Genomic DNA, 19,225 nt, shown 5'->3' with positions numbered 1-19,225 from the left:
AAAACTTGCTGCTGAGAATACTGCTCATTATATTTATGAGATTCCCTTATCCTTATGCAGCAAACACTATGTGGAAGAGTCCATGCTCTAGAGCAGTTCATCTGGTCTAACTGTGGAATACTCTGGCAGTTAATTGCTTGTTCTCTTAGGACATTAACAACTAGGTTATGTTTGGGGCTGTTAGACTCCATAGTGGGTATTATTGGTCTGCATTTTTAATGTTTTACCCCTCTACTTTATCACTTATTGTTTTTTCTCTTTGTAAACTTTCATAATCTTTTAGGGAGCTATGTATGGTATATTTTTAAAATATTCCTAATAGATGTTTTCAGTTGGGTTTTTTGCCACCACTGAAGCTATTAATATGCCCACCTCACAATCTCAGTTTCATACATTTCATTCTCTGATTATCACCTCTTGTCTTTTCAGCTTTACTCCCTCTAGAATTCTACCTCCAGCAATCCTAAAAACATTCTGTCTACCAATAAATTGTAGGATCCATTTATCGTACCACCCTTCACTGGCCTTACTCTTTTCTTTCTCCTTATTCTTAACTGAAACCTAGTAATTAAAGGTGTCTAAGGAAAAAAAGCATTCAACCTTGATGACTAATTTTACTTTAAATGTGTGACAGTGAACCCTTTAATGCTGCCCAGTAGTCATAGTATATATTTCCCTAGTTTAACTTACTCTCCCACTCTTCTAGACCATTATTTCTTTCTCCTTTATCCTGTGACTTCTGGTACATCCTCTTCTCCAACCTCAGTTGATGACCTTGCATGCTACTTCAGTAAGAAACTGAAGCACCAGAAGAAGACTGCCAGAGACTTCCCCTACCCCATCTTCCCAACCCACCAAGCCCTGTACCCATATATTTCCTACCAATTACTAGATAAACTTGTTGTAACCAATCCCTCCATTTGTGAACTACATATTTTCTGTCTGCCATCCCTTACTCAAAAACATTGTTGTGTCAGTTTTCTTTTCTTCTATATCATTTTCCCCCCTCTCCTGGATCATCCTCATCATCATATAAGCTTCTTTGTCCAATCTTAAAAAAAAAACTTCTGATTTTTCCAACACGCACCTCCCTGCCCCCTCCCCCCCATTTTCAGCTACAAGTCCATTTCTGCTCCCATTTGCAGCAAAACTTGTCTATTTTGGGTATTCCAATTCTTTTTTGTCTTGAATCTACTCCTACCAGGCTCTCACTCCTACAGCTCCACCAAAGCTATGCCTTTACGGTCTTTGGGGACTCTCACTAGCTAAATCCAGTGATTACTTCTCTATCCTTATCTTACTAAGCCTAATAACACCTGACATACTCTATTTATTTGGCCTCCATTACACTACACACTCTTGGTTTTTCTCTTATCTTTCTGAATGTTCCTTCTGTATCTCTAGTTCCTCCTCTTCTCTCCTCTTAGTTGGCAAGTCATTTAGCTTATTACATGATCTTCTTTATCCACTGGTCATCTCATCCTGCTTCTTACCTTTAAATATATACTAGCTGATCCCAAATTTATATCTTTAGCCCAGACCTCTTCCCTACATTCCAGTCTCTTATATCTAGCTAGCTACTCAACATGTCCTTTTGGATACCTAATTAGACATCTCATACTTATGTTCAAATGTGAACTTCTGATCTTTGCCCACTCCAGACCCACAACTCTGTCTTGTAATTGCTCAGCTAAAGATATTGATATCATACTTGGTTTCTCTCTGTCCTCCATTGTGTTGGAAAATCTAGTTACCTTTGCCTTAGAACTATATCTAGGATCCTAGTCACTATTTATCACTTCTCACCCTGATTCAAGTCATTAATATCATCTTTTACCTGTATTTCCACAGTACTCATTTAACTGGTCTCCCTGATTCCATCATTGCTCTGCAGTCTGTTCTCTATTTAACACTTAGAGTGATCCTCTATATCAGTTAAATCACTCTTTTGCTCAAAACCCTACAGTGCCATTTCCCTCAGAGTAAAAGATTAAAAGTCTTTAAAATGCCCCGTGGGACCTTAGGTGATGAAGTCTCCCGATATGCTCTCTGAAAGTCATTTTCTATTATTCTCAACCAGACTGACCTACTTAAACATTCCAGGCCTACTTGAACATACAGCTTATATACTGACTGTTCTCTTTGCCTGCTATACTTCAAATCTTTTAAATGTTTACTTCAACTTCACCTTCATGTTCCCCTATACGTCCCCATATACACACTTCTCTTCCTCTGCTCCAGTATTCCTGTTTTACATTGTACTTAACACATTTTTAAAAAACTATATAATGTATTATGTTTGCTATCTGTGTGCCTCCCCCAGCAACTAAATGTAAGCTTCATGAGGGCAGGGATATTTTGTCTGCTGCTTAGTCCTAAGAGACTAGAACCATGCTTAGTACATAGTTATCAAAAAATTTTTGCTGGATCCTGCCCTTCCCTTCCCCTGTACTCCTTGATCTTTTTCTGTTATTGGTACCACTACTGATTATTCAGAAATAATTGAAATCTTGATGTCGTTTTCAGATTCTCAATTATCTTTGCTCCGCATTCTCTATATCCATCAAATAAGTTAGTGTAGTAAATTAACTTAATCCAGTATCTGGCACATATTAACCCCCTAAATATTAATGGTATCAGTATCATCATCATCACCTTTAACTGAGCTTTGGCAGTCTCTTTATGTCTTCTGTTCCATCCTCTCCTAAATTATCACTTCTCGCCTGAAGTATTGCAGTAGGCTTCTTAACAGTCTGTCTATAAATAAATACCTTTGCCTCTGTCATCTTTTGCCTTCAGTTTAATCCTTCTTTATTCCAATGTAACTTTTCCAGTTCCCATAGTTTCTGATACACAGATAAGATTGCCTTTACTCCTTACTCGAAATCCTTCAGTCTTCATTGTCTGCATGGGAAATTTCAAACATTTGGCTCTTCCTGTCTTCTCTAGGCTCATCACTCACTATGGTTTTCTACTCCTCACATATCTCATTCACATAACTGTATCCAAATATGCACATGGGGGACTTCCCTGGCGGTCCAGTGGTTAAGACTCCACGCTTCCAGTGCAGGGGGTGTGGGTTCTATCTCTGGTCAGGGAGCTAAGATCCCACGTGGCTCGAGGTGCGGCCAAAAAAAGAAGAAAACAGATTTGCACATGGTATTTCTTTAGTCTGGACTGCCTTTCCCTAAATCCTTAAATTCTCATCTTAAAAAGCTTAACTCTCAAACATCAATTTGTTTCCTGATTCTATAATTAGAAATCACCAGTTAGGGAATTCCCTGGCAGTCCAGTGATTAGGACTCAGTGTTTTCACTACTGCTGAGGCCTGGGTTGGGGAACTAAGATCCTGCAGCCAAAAGAAAAAATCAGTTGGACTAGTGCCCTTTCTTTCCTTTTCCACAATGAGGTTATTTATTCTGCAATTTGACTCTTTTTCTTCAAAACCTCTACCCTCCCCCACATATGCTCACAAACATGTAGCAGTTCCCCAGTAAGTGAAATGAGGTCTAGGGCATGTGCCTTGTGAGAAAATATAGAATGTAGGCTGAATTTCTAACTCTGTTTACCTACACCTCCAGACTTACTCGAGCCTCACGGTTTAAATACTCTGTTTTCATCTTTTCTCCTTCGGATCTTGTATCAGTTATTACCACCTCTCCCATACTTTAGTGCCTGCTGTTTCATTAACTCCTACCCTCTTTCTCCAACTTCATGAAGTTAACTATCCTAATGAAACCTTACCTCAAATTTAGTATTTTGTTTCCTTATCTAAATATTTTAAGGGAATAATCTATGTCTTGTTGACTCTACTTTTCTTTTCTTTTTTTTTTTTTTTTTACTTTTCTTTGTAATTCTCCATCCAGGACCGTTTGCTTACTTCTCCACTAATTCAGTGAACTAACTATGGCAGAGGTCACCAATGGCATCTTATTGCCAAATCCAGAATAAGATTAGACATCTCATACTTGTGTCCTTACTGATACTTTGTGATACTTACCAATGTTGATTTGCCTTCCTTTATGAAACTCTTCCCCCATTGAAGCTGCTTTCTCCTGATTGTCTTCTTCTGCTTGATATATGTCTTTCTAAAAGTCTCATTTGGTCTTCCTTTTTTTTTTTTTTTTTTTGCGGTACGCAGGCCTCTCGCTGTTGTGGCCTCTCCCGTTGCGGAGCACAGGCTCCGGACACGCAGTCTCAGTGGCCATGGCTCACGGGCCCAGCCGCTCCGCGGCATGTGGGAGCTTCCCGGACCGGAGCTCGAACCTGTGTCCCCTGCATCAGCAGGAGGACTCTCAACCACTGCGCCACCAGGGAAGCCCTAGTTTTTCTATTTTTAAAAGTTCTTTCCCCCCCCACTTGAATACCAATCACAATTACTTCTTACCACTGGACACATTTTAAAAATCAAGCAAAATTAATAATTCATCTGGCCGAGCCAAAAGTCTTAAACCTCACTTGTTATTTTTATCCCCCCAAAGCTATTTCCTGTACCTTTCTCAAGGCTTTTTTTCCATACAGATGTGATATAGATGAAATATCAGTTTTATTATTCCTGATTCTAAATTGGAGAGGCTTAGTATGTATCTGTAGCCACAGTTGCTTTGAAAATGTTTCTCTGGCACACCCTTCACCCCCCTTTCTACTCCTCTTCCCTTTACACTTAGCTATTTATTTCGTGAAAGTCAGCAAAACAGATCAACCCCAGGCCTCCCTCACTGGAGCTCAGGCAAAGATATAGAAAGTATACTGTTCCTGAGGACAGGCAGCTTAGCTACATTAAAGCAAGGCTGAATGAGCTGAGTCATACACGCTCAGTTCCTTCTTTCAAGCTCACCAATCAGATAGTACTCCTTCCTTGTAGTGAACTAGGGTGTGAAGGTCACCAATTACTGTTTTCTTCTCAGTCCTTTGGAAAGGTCAAAAGCTCCTCCTTTATTGGTCTTCAGAGGAAACTTGGGTACTTCTGGAAGACCAGCAAAAATTTCTGGGGGGTAGGTACTATGCAGACAATTTTTATATCTCCAGTTTCCATTTGTGTTCTTTCCTGAAATCCATCTGCTTGAGAAAGTTATCTGGTGTTCTATAGATTCTCCTTAATTATTTACCTTTTCAGAAACAAAAGTCATATCTCTTACCCAAGTGAATGTAATTATGGTGCATTGCCCCAGGGTGTGAAAACTTCCAAGGTGGGCAAAACCTTTTAGGCACCCAACAAGGATTATTTCAAAAGGGAGGAGGAGTGTCTAGCAAAAGCTAGAGACTTTAAAAGTCAGACTTTTTCTCAAAAAAAGTAAGTCTGATTTGGCTTATAAGTTTGTCTTTAAGGGCTGCTTTCAGTAGTTAAGATATTGTGACATTTTCCATAAACTGAGTATCATTGTTTTGACACATATTTAAAATACACATAAAATATATAGAAAGCTAGATTATATCAAGGAATGTGTACTTTGAAAATGTCATTTAGAGAACACGCAAACAAAAGAGTTTGTAGATGATTTTACCATTTTATGAGCCAAAGAGGAGAATTTAATAGTTAAAGTAGCTTATTAAGAGATGTTATTGGACTTTAAAACTTATTCCTAGTTTTTTTGACTGTGAAAGTAATATGTATCCAGTTTAACAAATAGAAACAGTGTACAGTTATATAAAGTAAAATTGAAAGTCACCATCTTTCTGCTACTTCTTGTCCAAACCCATGCTCTAGAGGTAATCACTAGTAAGCCTTTGATTTGTATCCTCGATAGATTCACATAAAGCACCGCCCCCCCATAAATGGGATCATTGGTTTGCACTTTGCCTTTTTTTCCCTAGCAGATGTAAATTGTGAGCATTTTCCTAGGTGTACATTTATAACTCTTAATGGCTGCTTAGTATTCTGTGAATGTATACTGTTGTTAACTTCTCCCCACCCCCGACCCCACCCCATGGATTTACCAAGCTTCCATTTACTACTATTGTAATCAACTTTGCAATGGAAAGTATTGAGCCTATATTTTTCAACTAGAGGTAGTCATTTTATAGAATATATTCTTAGGATAAGCACTTTGTAATTTTCACAGGAGGCTTTCAAATTACCTTTCTAAAAATGTTAATGTTTATACTGACAGCAGTGTAGGGAAGAATTCATTTTCCCAAACTTTTGCTAACTGATATCTTTTTTAATTTTCCCAAATTAATGAACAAAACATGGTAGCTTGTTATTTTAATTTATATTTCCATAGTGATTATGAAGTTATGTATATCTTTATCATTCATCCATTTTGAAATTAGGTTGTCTTTTATCATTAATTTGATCTTGACATTTAAAAATATTATTTTCTCTTTACAGTGATTTGAGTATGATCTTGATCAAACAATGAATTGAACTAAGATGACTTTGAATTGTATGGTATCCCAGTACCCTTAATGATAAAATGACATTATGTGGGCTTCCCTAGTGGCGCAGTGGTTGAGAGTCTGCCTGTCGATGCAGGGGACATGGGTTTGTGCCCCGGTCCGGGAAGATCCCATGTGCCGTGGAGTGGCTGGGCCCGTGAGCCATGGCTGCTGAGCCTGCGCGTCCGGAGCCTGTGCTCCGCAACAGGAGAGGCCACAGCAGTGAGAGGCCTGCGTACCACAAAAAAAAAAAAAAAAAAAAAAAAAAAAAAAAAACTGACATTATGTGGCAACTTTTTTCCAAGGTAAATTCCAGTGTTATAATTCTGTTTTATTGATTCTTTAACAGTTAAGGGAAGAAAGCCGGAGGCTGGCTTTGGCTGCAAAAAGAGAAAAGAGAAAGGAGAAGAGAAGAAAGAAAAAAGAAGAACAAAGAAGAAAACTAGAAGAGATTGAAGCCAAAAATAAAGAAAACTTTGAACTCCAAGCTGCTCAAGAAAAAGAAAAGCATAAAGTTGAAGGTATTTTCTCTAAACCATCTAATTTGTTTCATGTAATACATTCTACTCAAAATTATATTTCCTTAAATATCAGTAACTTCAGGTGAAAAAAGATCTCTACGTTATTAAGGCCTAAACTATTTATATGCTATTTTCACTTATTGACTTCTTCCCAGCTTTTTATTATAAAGAATTTCAAACCTACACACAAGTTGAAAGAATAATGAAACAAACACATGAAATACCCTTCACCTAATTTAAAAATAAACATTTTACTATATTTGCTTTATCTTTTTCTCTAAATATACATATATAGTTTTTTCCTAAGCCGTCTGAAAGTAAATTGCAGACATCTGACATTGCACCTATAAAACATCAGCACACATCCAAGGAATGACATTTGCTTACATAATTGCAATACCATTTATAATACCTTAAAAAATTAACAGTAATTCCATAATTTCATCTACAGTCAAGACCATATTCAGATTTTTCTTAAATGAGGGAATTATTTTTAACTAGGTTCTAACTAAAAAATTATTTGAGATGAGGATATTGTTGGAAAGAACCATTGTCATTAAACCACCAAATATTTATGCTGTGTGTGTGTGTAATTTCCCCCTCCTCCAGCCTTTTATTTTGAAAAATTTCAAACTACAGAAAAGTTTAAGGATTAGTATAATGAACACGTGTAAGTCACCTAGATTCATATAACATTTTGGCACATTTGTTTATCTTTTTTCCTCTCTCTTTTTTTGAATAGTCTTATATATGTTGTACACATCATACGAAATTACCCCTAAATACTTGAGCAGTGTTTCCCAGAAAAAGAACATTATTTTACATAACCACAATAACATTATTACACTTAAGAAATTTAATAATTATGTAATAATATGTAATATACGGTACATATTCATATTTCCCAAAGTGTCCCCGAAATATTTTTTGTAACTGCCTACTATGTGTTGTTTAGAACTTAGGCACAGAGAGAATAGATCAATCATATCCATCTCATTACCAGTGAATGCTGGAATGACGGATAACTTTGTGTCTAATAGTAGTAGTAAAGTAAATTCAGCGTTTATTTTTGTCAAGTGCTTAAAGCTAAATATATGCCAAGAATGCTAGAACTTGCTAATTCAGTATTGCTACTTCTACAGATGAGCCTGAAGTCTTGACAGAGCCTCCAAGTGCCACAACCACTACTACCATAGGTATATCTGCAACCTGGACCACTTTGGCAGGTTCCCATGGTAAAAGAAACAATACCATAACTACAACCAGTTCAAAGAGGAAAAACAGGAAAAATAAAATTACTCCAGAAAATGTTCAAATTATATTTGATGATCCACTACCAATCTCATACAGTCAGCCAGAGAAGGTGAATGGAGAGTCCAAGAGCAGCAGTACCAGCGAGAGTGGAGACAGTGATAACATGAGAATTTCCAGTTGCAGTGATGAAAGTAGTAACAGCAACAGCAGCCGAAAGAGTGACAATCATTCACCTGCTATGGTCACCACCACTGTGACCAGCAAGAAGCAGCCATCAGTTCTGGTTACATTTCCAAAGGAGGAGAGAAAATCTGTTTCTGGCAAAGCTTCAATAAAGTTAGTTCCAATTTTCATTTTCATGATTTATAGTATCATTATGAAACACTTTGTTGCTGAATTTTTTAGTAAAGCAGGCAGATGAACAACTGACAAAATAAGGGTTTGTCTTTGTTCTAAAGAAGGCATGATTTCATTTGAATTTCAGAATTACTGTGTAATTTCTTCATTTTGGTTGTTAAACTTAACCCATGAAAAGTATTGATTATGGTTTCTCAGGGATTATTATTGTATTTCAGTTCTGCTAAATTTGACCTCTAGATAATATCTTAAAATTGGCCCTTCATATTATGCTAAGTATTAAAAAGTGAAAAATAAATTTCTCATTTATTCATCATAGTATTCTTAAAATAAAGAATAAAATCATGTAGTAGATTGCCTTTATCATTAAAAATTCTACATCTCTTCTATATTTAATGTGTTTTTCCTCCCTGTTAAAGATTGTCAGAGACTATCAGTGAAGTGACCAGTAATTCTCTCTCCACTTGCACAAAATCTGGTCCATCTCCCCTTTCCTCTCCAAATGGGAAATTAACAGTAGCAAGTCCTAAGCGTGGACAAAAGAGGGAAGAAGGATGGAAAGAAGTTGTAAGAAGGTGACTGATTATTTCTTTGATTGTTTTTCTCATTTTTATATGTGCTCTATTTCACAATGAAGCATAGTTTACCTTACAGTTAAATTCCCCTAACTCTTCCAGAGGTTGCAAACAAACTGGTGGCCCAAGGCTGCATCTGGCCAACAGAGACAACCTATACTATATTTTAGATGGAAAAAAAAAAGTGTATGTTAACACTTTTAAAATTAAGAAATTTTACATAAAAAGTTAGATCATTGTGGTGTCTGCTTGACCCGCATAGGTATTGGTATTTGGTAGTGAGCTAATTTATTTAAGGTGATAGATTGTCTTGTTCAGCTTTGTAACCTCAGAGCCCAATATGTAGTGTCTACTACATACTTGTAAATATTTGGAGAATGAATTAAGTATTGGTTTGAAGCTATTCTTGTCTTCAAATCATAGGATACCTTTATTTCACGGGTTTTAGGACTAAAATATTTTGCTTGGAATTTTTAAATAATATGTATTAAAAAGTAAAACAACATCCCAGAAACTAAAAGGTGGTAAGATACCACAGACCTAGAAAGGATGTGATCCATTATAAATCTTTGATAACCTATTTTAAGGAACTCTCCAGAATTCCATCAAAAAATTAAACTTTTGATTGTTTTAAAACAAAATCTGTAGTGAACCAAGCTTATTACTGTTAATCTCAAGATGTACTGTACATTTTTTATCTTATTTTGGGCCAACACTTCCCCTCAACCCCCATCTCTGTCTTTATCTCTTTCTCTGTCTCACACACATTCTTTTGAACTAACTGAAATCACAACATCAGAATACTCTCTGTACAAAAGTAAGAGAATTCAGTTTTCCTGCATGTATTTTATATTGTAGTATGCAAGCAAATTCTTAACTAACTTAAAATAATGATCACTGACTGATTATTATGTCCTTTAGGGAAAAAGGAATTATCAAGTAACTTAGTTATGTATACAAAAGGGCAGGGATCATACCTTACCATTTAAAAAAATAACGTATAATTTCATATTTAATCTATTCTAAATAAATAATTTACTTATTCATTGAAGCACAGTTGGCTCCTTCTTTTAATTGAGAGTTATGCTGTTTTTCTTTTAGAAGTATTCTTTAATTTAGACTTGTCAGAAATTTATATCTACCTTTCCTGAATCTGAGTGTTTAAAATTGTAATGTAATTTTGTAGGTGTTAGGTGGGTTTTGCTTTTTTGGAATTCCAGCAGGCTTTTCTCTTTCCTCACACAACTAAACATCCCTTAGCAAGTTTCCATATTTGTGGATAATCATTTTAATGCCTCTAGAAGAATGCAGGGCAACAATGAATTTTTAGTATCATCCTTTCAGTTATATATTAGGGAATAAAAACAAGAATATGAGTCAAACACCCAAAGGTTCACAAGAAGCCTTTCTTGACTCCTTGGGGTAGATTAGATGCCCCAACCAATGTGTCTTTATGATACCCTATTAGAGCACTTACAACATCGTGTTGTAGTTTTCTTACTTGGTTTCTACATAGTCAGTATATGTGGGCAGGAACCCCTGTCTGTTTTATTTGCCATTAATATTTGCATTATCACAGTGTATATCTACATGTATGTGTGTCACAGATATTAATGAAGGACGAAAGTCAAAAAAGCAAACAGTTTTTGGTAATGAGATGAGAAGCTCTGGTAAAGCTCACTCTCTCTCTCTCTCTCTTTTTTCTGTGGCTCTTAGTTGCCTTTTATCACTTAGAGTGAGAGTAGGTAGCAGAGGCTTATTCGACAATATTCTGCATTTACAGAAACATTTTAGTAATCTTATTTTAATTACAACCACTGATGCTTATGATTTATCTTAATTTATTTTTGCAACTGTTAAACAGGTCAAAGAAAGTGTCTGTTCCATCAACTGTGATATCCAGAGTGATTGGAAGAGGAGGCTGTAATATTAATGCTATTCGGGAGTTCACTGGTGCACACATAGATATTGATAAGCAGAAAGACAAGACAGGAGACCGGATAATAACTATAAGGCAAAATTTTGTCTCTTACAGTTTTTTTCTTTTATATTTTATTGCACTAGAGCTTACTTATCAATATATATATATAAGCATTTGAGTTTTCAATGGAACTTTGTATTTAATAGCATATTTTGTTAAATGGGAATTTGATTCATGTTTAAGATAACCTTTACAGTTTTTTTTTCTTATTTATATGCTCCTGTGAAGTATTTCAAAGGGCTTTAAAGGAATTTTTCTTTTGTGTGTGTATGGCAAAGGTTTGAATAATCTTTTCCTTATATAAACTTTTAATATGACATTCTTAAAAACTTCTTTTTAAGAAGGAATGGGTTTCTAACACATTGTAATCTGTAATTTTCCATCTTTCTCTTAAATTAGCATTTGAGATTGTATCCTTAGAATATGAGCTCAGTAATAGGTTTAAATCTGAAGTGGATATTTGTTTTAAATTGAATACTTGAACATGTCTGTGCCTGAATACCCTTAGAATAAAGATGATATTCTAAGAAATCATAAATTTGGTTGTGAGAGACAGGTGCCCTTCCCAGTAATAGAGGGACAGATAGTTTTTTAGCCTGTCTCAGAGGAAGGAGACAATTAACCAGCTCTGTTTTGCACTTATCCCCTTCTCCTATCTTGTTTTTCCCTCCCCTGGGATAGGTGTAGTCACAACTTGCCTTATCCAGAGAAGAGGGGAAGCAGATACCCTTTATAAGTAATTTCCCCCTTAAGGTCTCCATAAGGCTTTCCTTCCAATCAAATATTTTCCTGAACATCCAAGACTGGGGTTTGACCTTATGGCCATTGTTGTAATTATCAGGATTCTTCTCTCATTTTGAGACATCCGTCCAAAAGAGTTATAATAATCACTCTACTAATAGAGAAACCACTAATAAATATAAATGGGGTCATCTTAGCTACCAGGATTTAAAATAAAATACTATTTTCTTACTCAGTGGTATTATTTTTCTTGCTTATTTATACTGCTTTTAATATTGATCAGCTGTTTAACTTCATGGTAACAATATGGATTACATAGGATTTTAAGTGCAGTGGTTTTTCTGTCTAGAATGTATTTCACAGTAGGAAGATGATTGCTTAGTCTGAGGAAACAATAATGAAATTAAAGTTTTTGGAAAAGAAGTCATTTACTTTTCCTTTGAAAAATATAGTGGTGTGTCAGGAAAGTTTATTGCTTTGTTTGCATAATACCTCAAAAATAGTCAGAAAATTGCTTCTTTTATCTGTTCTCTGTATGTGTGTACATACACATACACACACGAATTAATTTAGGCTTTATATATTAAAAGGGGGAAATTGGACCTAATTTTTTTTTTTTGTCAACTTATAGGGGTGGCACTGAATCAACAAGACAAGCAACTCAGTTGATCAATGCTCTGATCAAGGATCCAGACAAAGAAATTGATGAACTTATTCCAAAGAATCGTTTGAAAAGCTCCTCAGCAAATTCCAAAATTGGGTCATCAGCACCTACCACCACTGCTGCTAACAGTTCCTTAATGGGAATTAAAATGACGACTGTAGCTCTGTCATCAACATCTCAAACTGCCACAGCACTCACTGTGCCTGCAATTTCTTCTGCATCTACTCACAAAACCATTAAGAACCCAGTGAATAATGTGAGGCCTGGTTTTCCAGTTTCTCTTCCATTAGCATATCCTCCTCCACAGTTTGCACATGCTTTGCTTGCTGCTCAGACTTTCCAGCAGATCCGTCCACCAAGGTTGCCCATGACGCACTTTGGAGGTACTTTTCCACCAGCTCAATCCACTTGGGGTCCTTTTCCTGTCAGGCCTTTGAGCCCTGCCAGAGCTACTAACTCGCCTAAGCCTCACATGGTGCCTCGCCATAGCAATCAGAATAGCAGTGGTTCTCAGGTGAATTCAGCAGGTTCTTTAACTTCAAGTCCAACAACTACAACCAGTTCATCAGCTTCAACGGTGCCTGGTACATCTACAAATGGCAGTCCAAGTTCACCTTCTGTTAGAAGGCAGCTTTTTGTCACAGTTGTGAAGACATCCAATGCCACCACAACAACAGTCACAACCACAGCAAGTAACAACAGCACTGCACCCACAAATGCCACATATCCTATGCCTACTGCCAAAGAACACTACCCAGTATCATCCCCATCTTCCCCATCACCACCAGCCCAGCCAGGAGGGGTTTCTAGAAACAGCCCTTTGGATTGTGGAACAGCATCTCCAAATAAAGGGGCATCTTCCTCTGAACAGGAAGCAGGTAGTCCACCAGTAGTAGAAACAACAAACAGTAGACCTCCGAACAGCAGCAGTTCTTCTGGGAGTTCATCAGTTCATTCTACTCAGCAGCAACCTCCGGGATCTGTTTCTCAGGAGCCAAGACCACCTCTTCAGCAGTCTCAGGTTCCTCCCCCGGAAGTTAGAATGACTGTTCCTCCTTTAGTAACAACAAGTTCTGCTCCAGTGGCGGTGCCTTCTACTGCCCCAGTGACTTACCCTATGCCTCAGACACAAATGGGATGCTCCCAGCCTCCGCCTAAAATGGAACCCCCTGCTATTAGACCACCCTCTCATGGCACAGCTGCCCCTCACAAGAATCCAGCTCCTGTGCAAAATTCATCTGTTGCAGTCCTCAGTGTCAATCACATTAAAAGACCTCACAGTGTTCCCTCTTCTGTCCAGCTACCTTCGACCTTAAGTACACAAAGTGCTTGTCAAAATTCAGTACATCCAGCAAATAAGCCTATTGCTCCCAATTTCAGTGCCCCCTTACCATTTGGGCCCTTTAGCACATTGTTTGAAAATAGCCCTACTTCTGCTCATGCCTTCTGGGGAGGATCTGTTGTTTCATCTCAGTCAACACCAGAATCTATGCTATCAGGAAAATCCTCATATTTGCCAAATTCAGATCCTTTACATCAGTCTGATACTTCCAAAGCTCCAGGTTTTAGACCACCATTACAGAGACCTGCTCCAAGTCCCTCAGGTAAGTTTGTATTTTCTGACATTCTGCAGCTGCTCGTTTATACAAATGATGTTGAAACTCTTAGTTATTTTCTAATATTTTTACTCTGTGACTTGGTCAGATAGACAGATTGTAGTACTAATTCAAATGCTATTGTGAGTATTGACTGTGTCTAGTATGGCATTATTATTTTTTAAATCTTTTTAGAAGCTGTAATGGGTTTTTATCTTAAATTTACTATAAATAAATTTCTTCATCAGGTATATTTTTCTCTCTCAAAATAAAGAAAAGGGGACTTCCCTGGTAGTCCTGTGGTTAAGACTCTGCATTCCCAATGCAGGGGGCCCGGGTTCGATCCCTGGTCAGGGAAATAAATCCTACATGCCGCAACTAAGACTGGGCGCAGCCAAATAAATAAATAAATATTTTTTAAAAATTATAAATAAAAAATAAAGTCTCTTTTTTTTTTTTTTTTTTTTTTTTTTGCGGTACGCGGGCCTCTCACTGTTGTGGCCTCTCCTGTTGCGGAGCGCAGGCTCTGGATGCGCAGGCTCAGCAGCCATGGCTCACAGGCCCAGCCTCTCCGCGGCATGTGGGATCTTCCCGGACCGGGGCACGAACCTGTATGCCTTGCATCAGCAGGCGGACTCTCAACCACTGCGCCACCAGGAAAGCCCCTCATATTTTAATTTAATAAGATAATGCCATCAAAAGTTTGCTTTTAGTTCAAATAAAAAATAATTACCAAAGATTTTAAAAATTTGATTTCACTTCCGACTGTCTTTTTTGTTTTAAAAATAATGAGAAAAATATAGAGCTACATAGTTCAAAACGGTAGGCACTAACTATATGTGCTATTTAAATTTAATAAAATTAAAAATTCATCTCAGTCAAGCTGGCCATTTTTTCCCAGTTTTGTTGAGATGTAATTGATGTACATCACTGTATATGAGTTTAAGGTGTAGAGCATAATGGTTTGACTTACATACATTGTGAGATAATTGCGACAGTAAATTTAGTTAACATTCATCATCTCCTATAGATACAATTTTTTAAAAAAAGAAAAAGGAAAAAATATTTTTTGGTGTGATGAGAGCTCTTAGGATTTAGTCTCTCTTAACAGCTTTCCTATGTATCGTACAGCAGTGTTAACTACCGTTACTATGTTGCACATTACATCCCTAATACTTACTTATCTTGTAACTGGAAGTTTGTACCTTTTGACCACCTTCCTCCAATTCCCCCCCCACCCCACCTCCACCTCTAGTAACCACAAATCTGATCTCTTTTTCTATGAGTTTGTTTGTTTGAGATTCCACATATAAGTGAGATCATACAGTTTTTGTCTTTCTCTGTCTGACTTATTTTACTTAGCATAATGCCCTCACGGCCCATCCATTTTGTCAGAAATGGCAGGATTTCCTCGTGTTTTTTGGTGTGTTTTTTTTATTACTAAATAATATCCCATTGTGTGTGGTGTATATATACCACAGCTTCTTTATCCATTCATTCATGGATGGATACTTAGGTTGTTTCCATGTCTTAGCTATTGTAAGTAATGCTGTTATGAACATGGAAGTGTAGGTATCTTTTTGAGTTAGTGATTTTGTTTCTTTTGGATATAGTTCCAGAAGTGGAATTGCTGGATCATATGGTAGTTCTATTTTTAGTTTTCTGAGTATCCCCCATATTGTTTTCCATAGTGGCTGTAGGCTGGTCATATTTCAAGTGCTTCCTTGATAAGCACATAATGGCTGGTAGCTGCAATATTGGAGAGCCCAGATACTGAACACATCTGTTAACATAAAAAGTTCTGTTAGGCAGTGCTGGTATCTAAAGAGGATCTAAAGATCTGGTTTTGAGTGACTGCTTTTTCTTTTTTAACTTTTTACTTTGAAATATTTTTAGATTTATAGAAGAGTTCTTCTATGATTACCCCAATTTCCCCTAATTAAACATTCTTACATAAACACCATATATTTAATAAAACTAAGAAATTAATATTGGTACAGTACAATTAACTGGACTACAGACTTTATTCAGATTCCACAGCTTTTCCAATAATGCTCTTTTTCTGTTGCAGTGTCCAGGATACCAAGTTGCATTTTGAGCTTTGTGTTTTTTGGGGGAGGGGGTTGTTTTTTTTGCGGTACGCGGGCCTCTCACTGTTGTGGCCTCTCCCGTTGCGGAACGCAGGCTCAGCGGCCATGGCTCACGGGCCTAGCCGCTCCGCGGCATGTGGGATCTTCCCGGACTGGGGCACGAACCCGTGTCCCCTGCATCGGCAGGCGGACTCTCAACCACTGCGCCACCAGGGAAGCCCAAGCTTTGTGTTTTAATATGAATATTTCAAATAATTAAAGATAATTTCATTGAGTTATTTGTAGTGAGGTGGATGGACCCAGAGTCTGTCATACAGAGTGAAGTAATTAGAAAGAGAAAAACAAATACTGTATGATAAAATCAAATACTGTATGCACGTATATATAGAATTGGAAAAAAATATGGTTCTGTAGAACCTAGGGGCAGGACAGGAATAAAGATATAGATGTAGAGAATGGACTTGGGGACATGGGGAAGGGGGAAGGGTAAGCTAGGACTAAGTGAGAGAGTGGCATGGACATATATACACTACCAAATGTAAAATAGATAGCTAGTGGGAAGCAGCCGCATAGCACAGGGAGATCAGCTCGGTGCTTTGTGACCACCTAGAGGGGTGGGATAGGGAGGGTGGGAGGGAGATGCAAGAGGAAAGAGATATGGGGAAATATGTATATGTATAGATGATACACTTTGTTATGAAGCAGAAACTAACACACCATTGTAAAGCACTTATACTCTGATAAAAATGTTTAAAAAAAGTCTACCATTAAAGCAATAATAAAATAAAAATAAAGATAATTTCATGCTAGAGATAGACAAACTATGGTCCATGTGCCAAGTATGGCATACTACCTGATTTTACATTTGTGGGGTTTTTTAATTGAGTTATAACAATTATGTAAGATTTAAAATTTTTTTTTAAATTTTTTAAAAGAATAATATGTGGCACAAAAATTAGTACATTTGGAACTTCCCTGGTTGTCTAGTGGTTAAGAATCCGCCTTCCAGTGCAGGGAATGTGGGTTCAGGGGAACTAAGATCCCACATGCCATGGAGCAACTAAGTCCTGGTGCTGCAACTAGAGAGCCCATGCACTCTGGAGCCCGTGCGCCACAACTACAGAGAAGCCCGCATGCCACAACTAAGACTCGATGCAGCCAAAAATAAATAAATAAATATTTTTTTTAAAAAAAAATAGTGCATTCAAATTTCAGTGTTCATAAATAAAAGTTTTATTGAAATACATCTGTGCCCATTCATTTACATATTGTGTTATGGCTGCTTCCATGCTCTGCTGACAGCCTAAAAATATTTATTATTTAGCCCTTTACAGAAGGGTTGCCAACTTGTTATGTGCTATTGAAGAGATGACATTCTGGGACTAAAAATTTCTAAATAGAATGGGAACTGATTGTTATTTTTACCTATTTCTATAACACATAAATATAATGTAAAGAACATGGTCAGTAAATATTTCCTTGCTGGGGGTTGATTGAAATATTTTCATGTACTTTCAAAAACACTTTCTTAATACTAAATAGAATCAATATAATTTGGTTGTAAAAGTTTCATATGCTAATTAGTACATTGGAAATGCTTTTATTTTTTTCATTTTTTTATTTTTTAAAAATTTTTATTGGAGTGTAGTTGATTTACAGTGTTGTGTTAGTTTCAGGTGTACAGCAAAGTGAATCAGTTATACATATATGCACTCTTTTTTGGATTCTTTTCCCATATAGGCCATAACAGAGCATTGAGTAGAGTTCCTTGTGCTGTACAGTAGGTTGTTATTAGTTATCTATTTTATGTTTAGTAGTGTGTATATGTCAATCCCAATCTCCCAATTTGTCCCTCCCTGCCCCTTACCCCCTGGTAACTGTAAGTTTGTTCTCTACATCTGTAACTCTATTTCTGTTTCATAGATAAGTTCATTTGTACTCTTTTTTTAGATTCCACATATAAGCAATATATGATATTTGTCTTTCTCTGTCTGACTTCACTCAGTATGACAATCTCTAGGTCCATTGATGTTGCTGCAAATGGCATTATTTCATTCTTTTTTTATGGCTGAGTAATATTCTATTGCATCTATGTACCACATCTTCTTTGCCCATTCCTCCATTGATGGACACTTAGGTTGCTTCCATATCCTGGCTATTGTAAACAGTGCTGCAGTGAACATTGGGGTGTGTGTATCTTTTCAAATTACGGTTTTCTCTGGATATATGCCCAGGAGTGGGATTGCTGGATCATATGGTAGCTCTGCTTTTAGTTTTTTAAGGAACCTCCATACTGTTCTCCATAGTGGCTGTACCAATTTACATTCCCACCAACAGCGCAGGCCGGTTCCCTTTTCTCCACACCCTCTCTAGCATTTATTGTTTGTAGATTTTTTGATGATGGCCATTCTGACTGGTATGAGGTGATACCACACTGTAGTTTTGATTTGCATTTCTCTAATAATTAGTGGTGTTGAGCGTTTTTTCATGTGATTTTAGCCATCTGTATGTCTTCTTTGAAGAAATGTCTATTTAGATCTTCTGCCCATTTTTTGATTGGGTTGTTTGGTTTTTTTTGATATTGAGCTGCATGAGCTGTTTGTATATTTTGGGGATTAATTGGAAATGCTTTTATATTTCATTTCTGTAAAGTTGGAATTTAGTGAAAATACTTCACTTTTCAAAAAATGTGAAATCTAGGTAATGTGTTAAGAAAGACTAAAATTAAGATTTAGAGAAAAAAGAAATAAATTCTTATTTTGTGGAAAAAAGCCGTGCTCCATCGGGAGGTAAGGTCTTGGGGTGTACAGTTGATTAGAGCCAAAATTAGCAATGAAGTTTAACTTAAGAATCTATCAGAGGGAAGTATTAGATTCAGGTCAACATAGGCATGTTTGCCTTTACAGGTATACCACTATTTCTACACCCTAGAAATTAACATTAATTCAGTAATAGCACCCAATATGTAGTACCATCATCCCAAATATACCCTTTATGCCTGTATGTTTCTTTTTTCTCTCCTTTTGATCCAACCAATCAAGATTCACACATTGCTTTTGGCTATTATGT

At 36.9% G+C, this 19,225-nt stretch overlaps 1 protein-coding gene across 9 annotated transcripts in view; it reads left to right on the top strand.

Annotated features, from left to right (window-relative positions):
- ANKRD17 (ankyrin repeat domain 17) overlaps positions 1 to 19,225 on the top strand; it is a 163,380-nt gene that overhangs the window by 127,515 nt on the left and 16,640 nt on the right. For all 9 annotated transcript variants that reach the window (XM_060113335.1, XM_060113314.1, XM_060113325.1 and 6 more), the window contains 5 exons: positions 6,728 to 6,899; positions 8,042 to 8,489; positions 8,930 to 9,085; positions 10,950 to 11,099; positions 12,439 to 14,075. In XM_060113335.1, the coding sequence (XP_059969318.1) occupies positions 6,728 to 6,899; positions 8,042 to 8,489; positions 8,930 to 9,085; positions 10,950 to 11,099; positions 12,439 to 14,075 (2,563 nt within the window). The remainder of the gene's footprint in view (positions 1 to 6,727; positions 6,900 to 8,041; positions 8,490 to 8,929; positions 9,086 to 10,949; positions 11,100 to 12,438; positions 14,076 to 19,225) is intronic.

The sequence above is a fragment of the Mesoplodon densirostris genome, chromosome 1 (genome assembly GCF_025265405.1).
Source record: "Mesoplodon densirostris isolate mMesDen1 chromosome 1, mMesDen1 primary haplotype, whole genome shotgun sequence".
NCBI classification, from domain to species: domain Eukaryota; kingdom Metazoa; phylum Chordata; class Mammalia; order Artiodactyla; family Ziphiidae; genus Mesoplodon; species Mesoplodon densirostris.
Note: the sequence above shows the minus strand (reverse complement) of the source record. Positions and strands in the feature narration are given on the sequence as shown.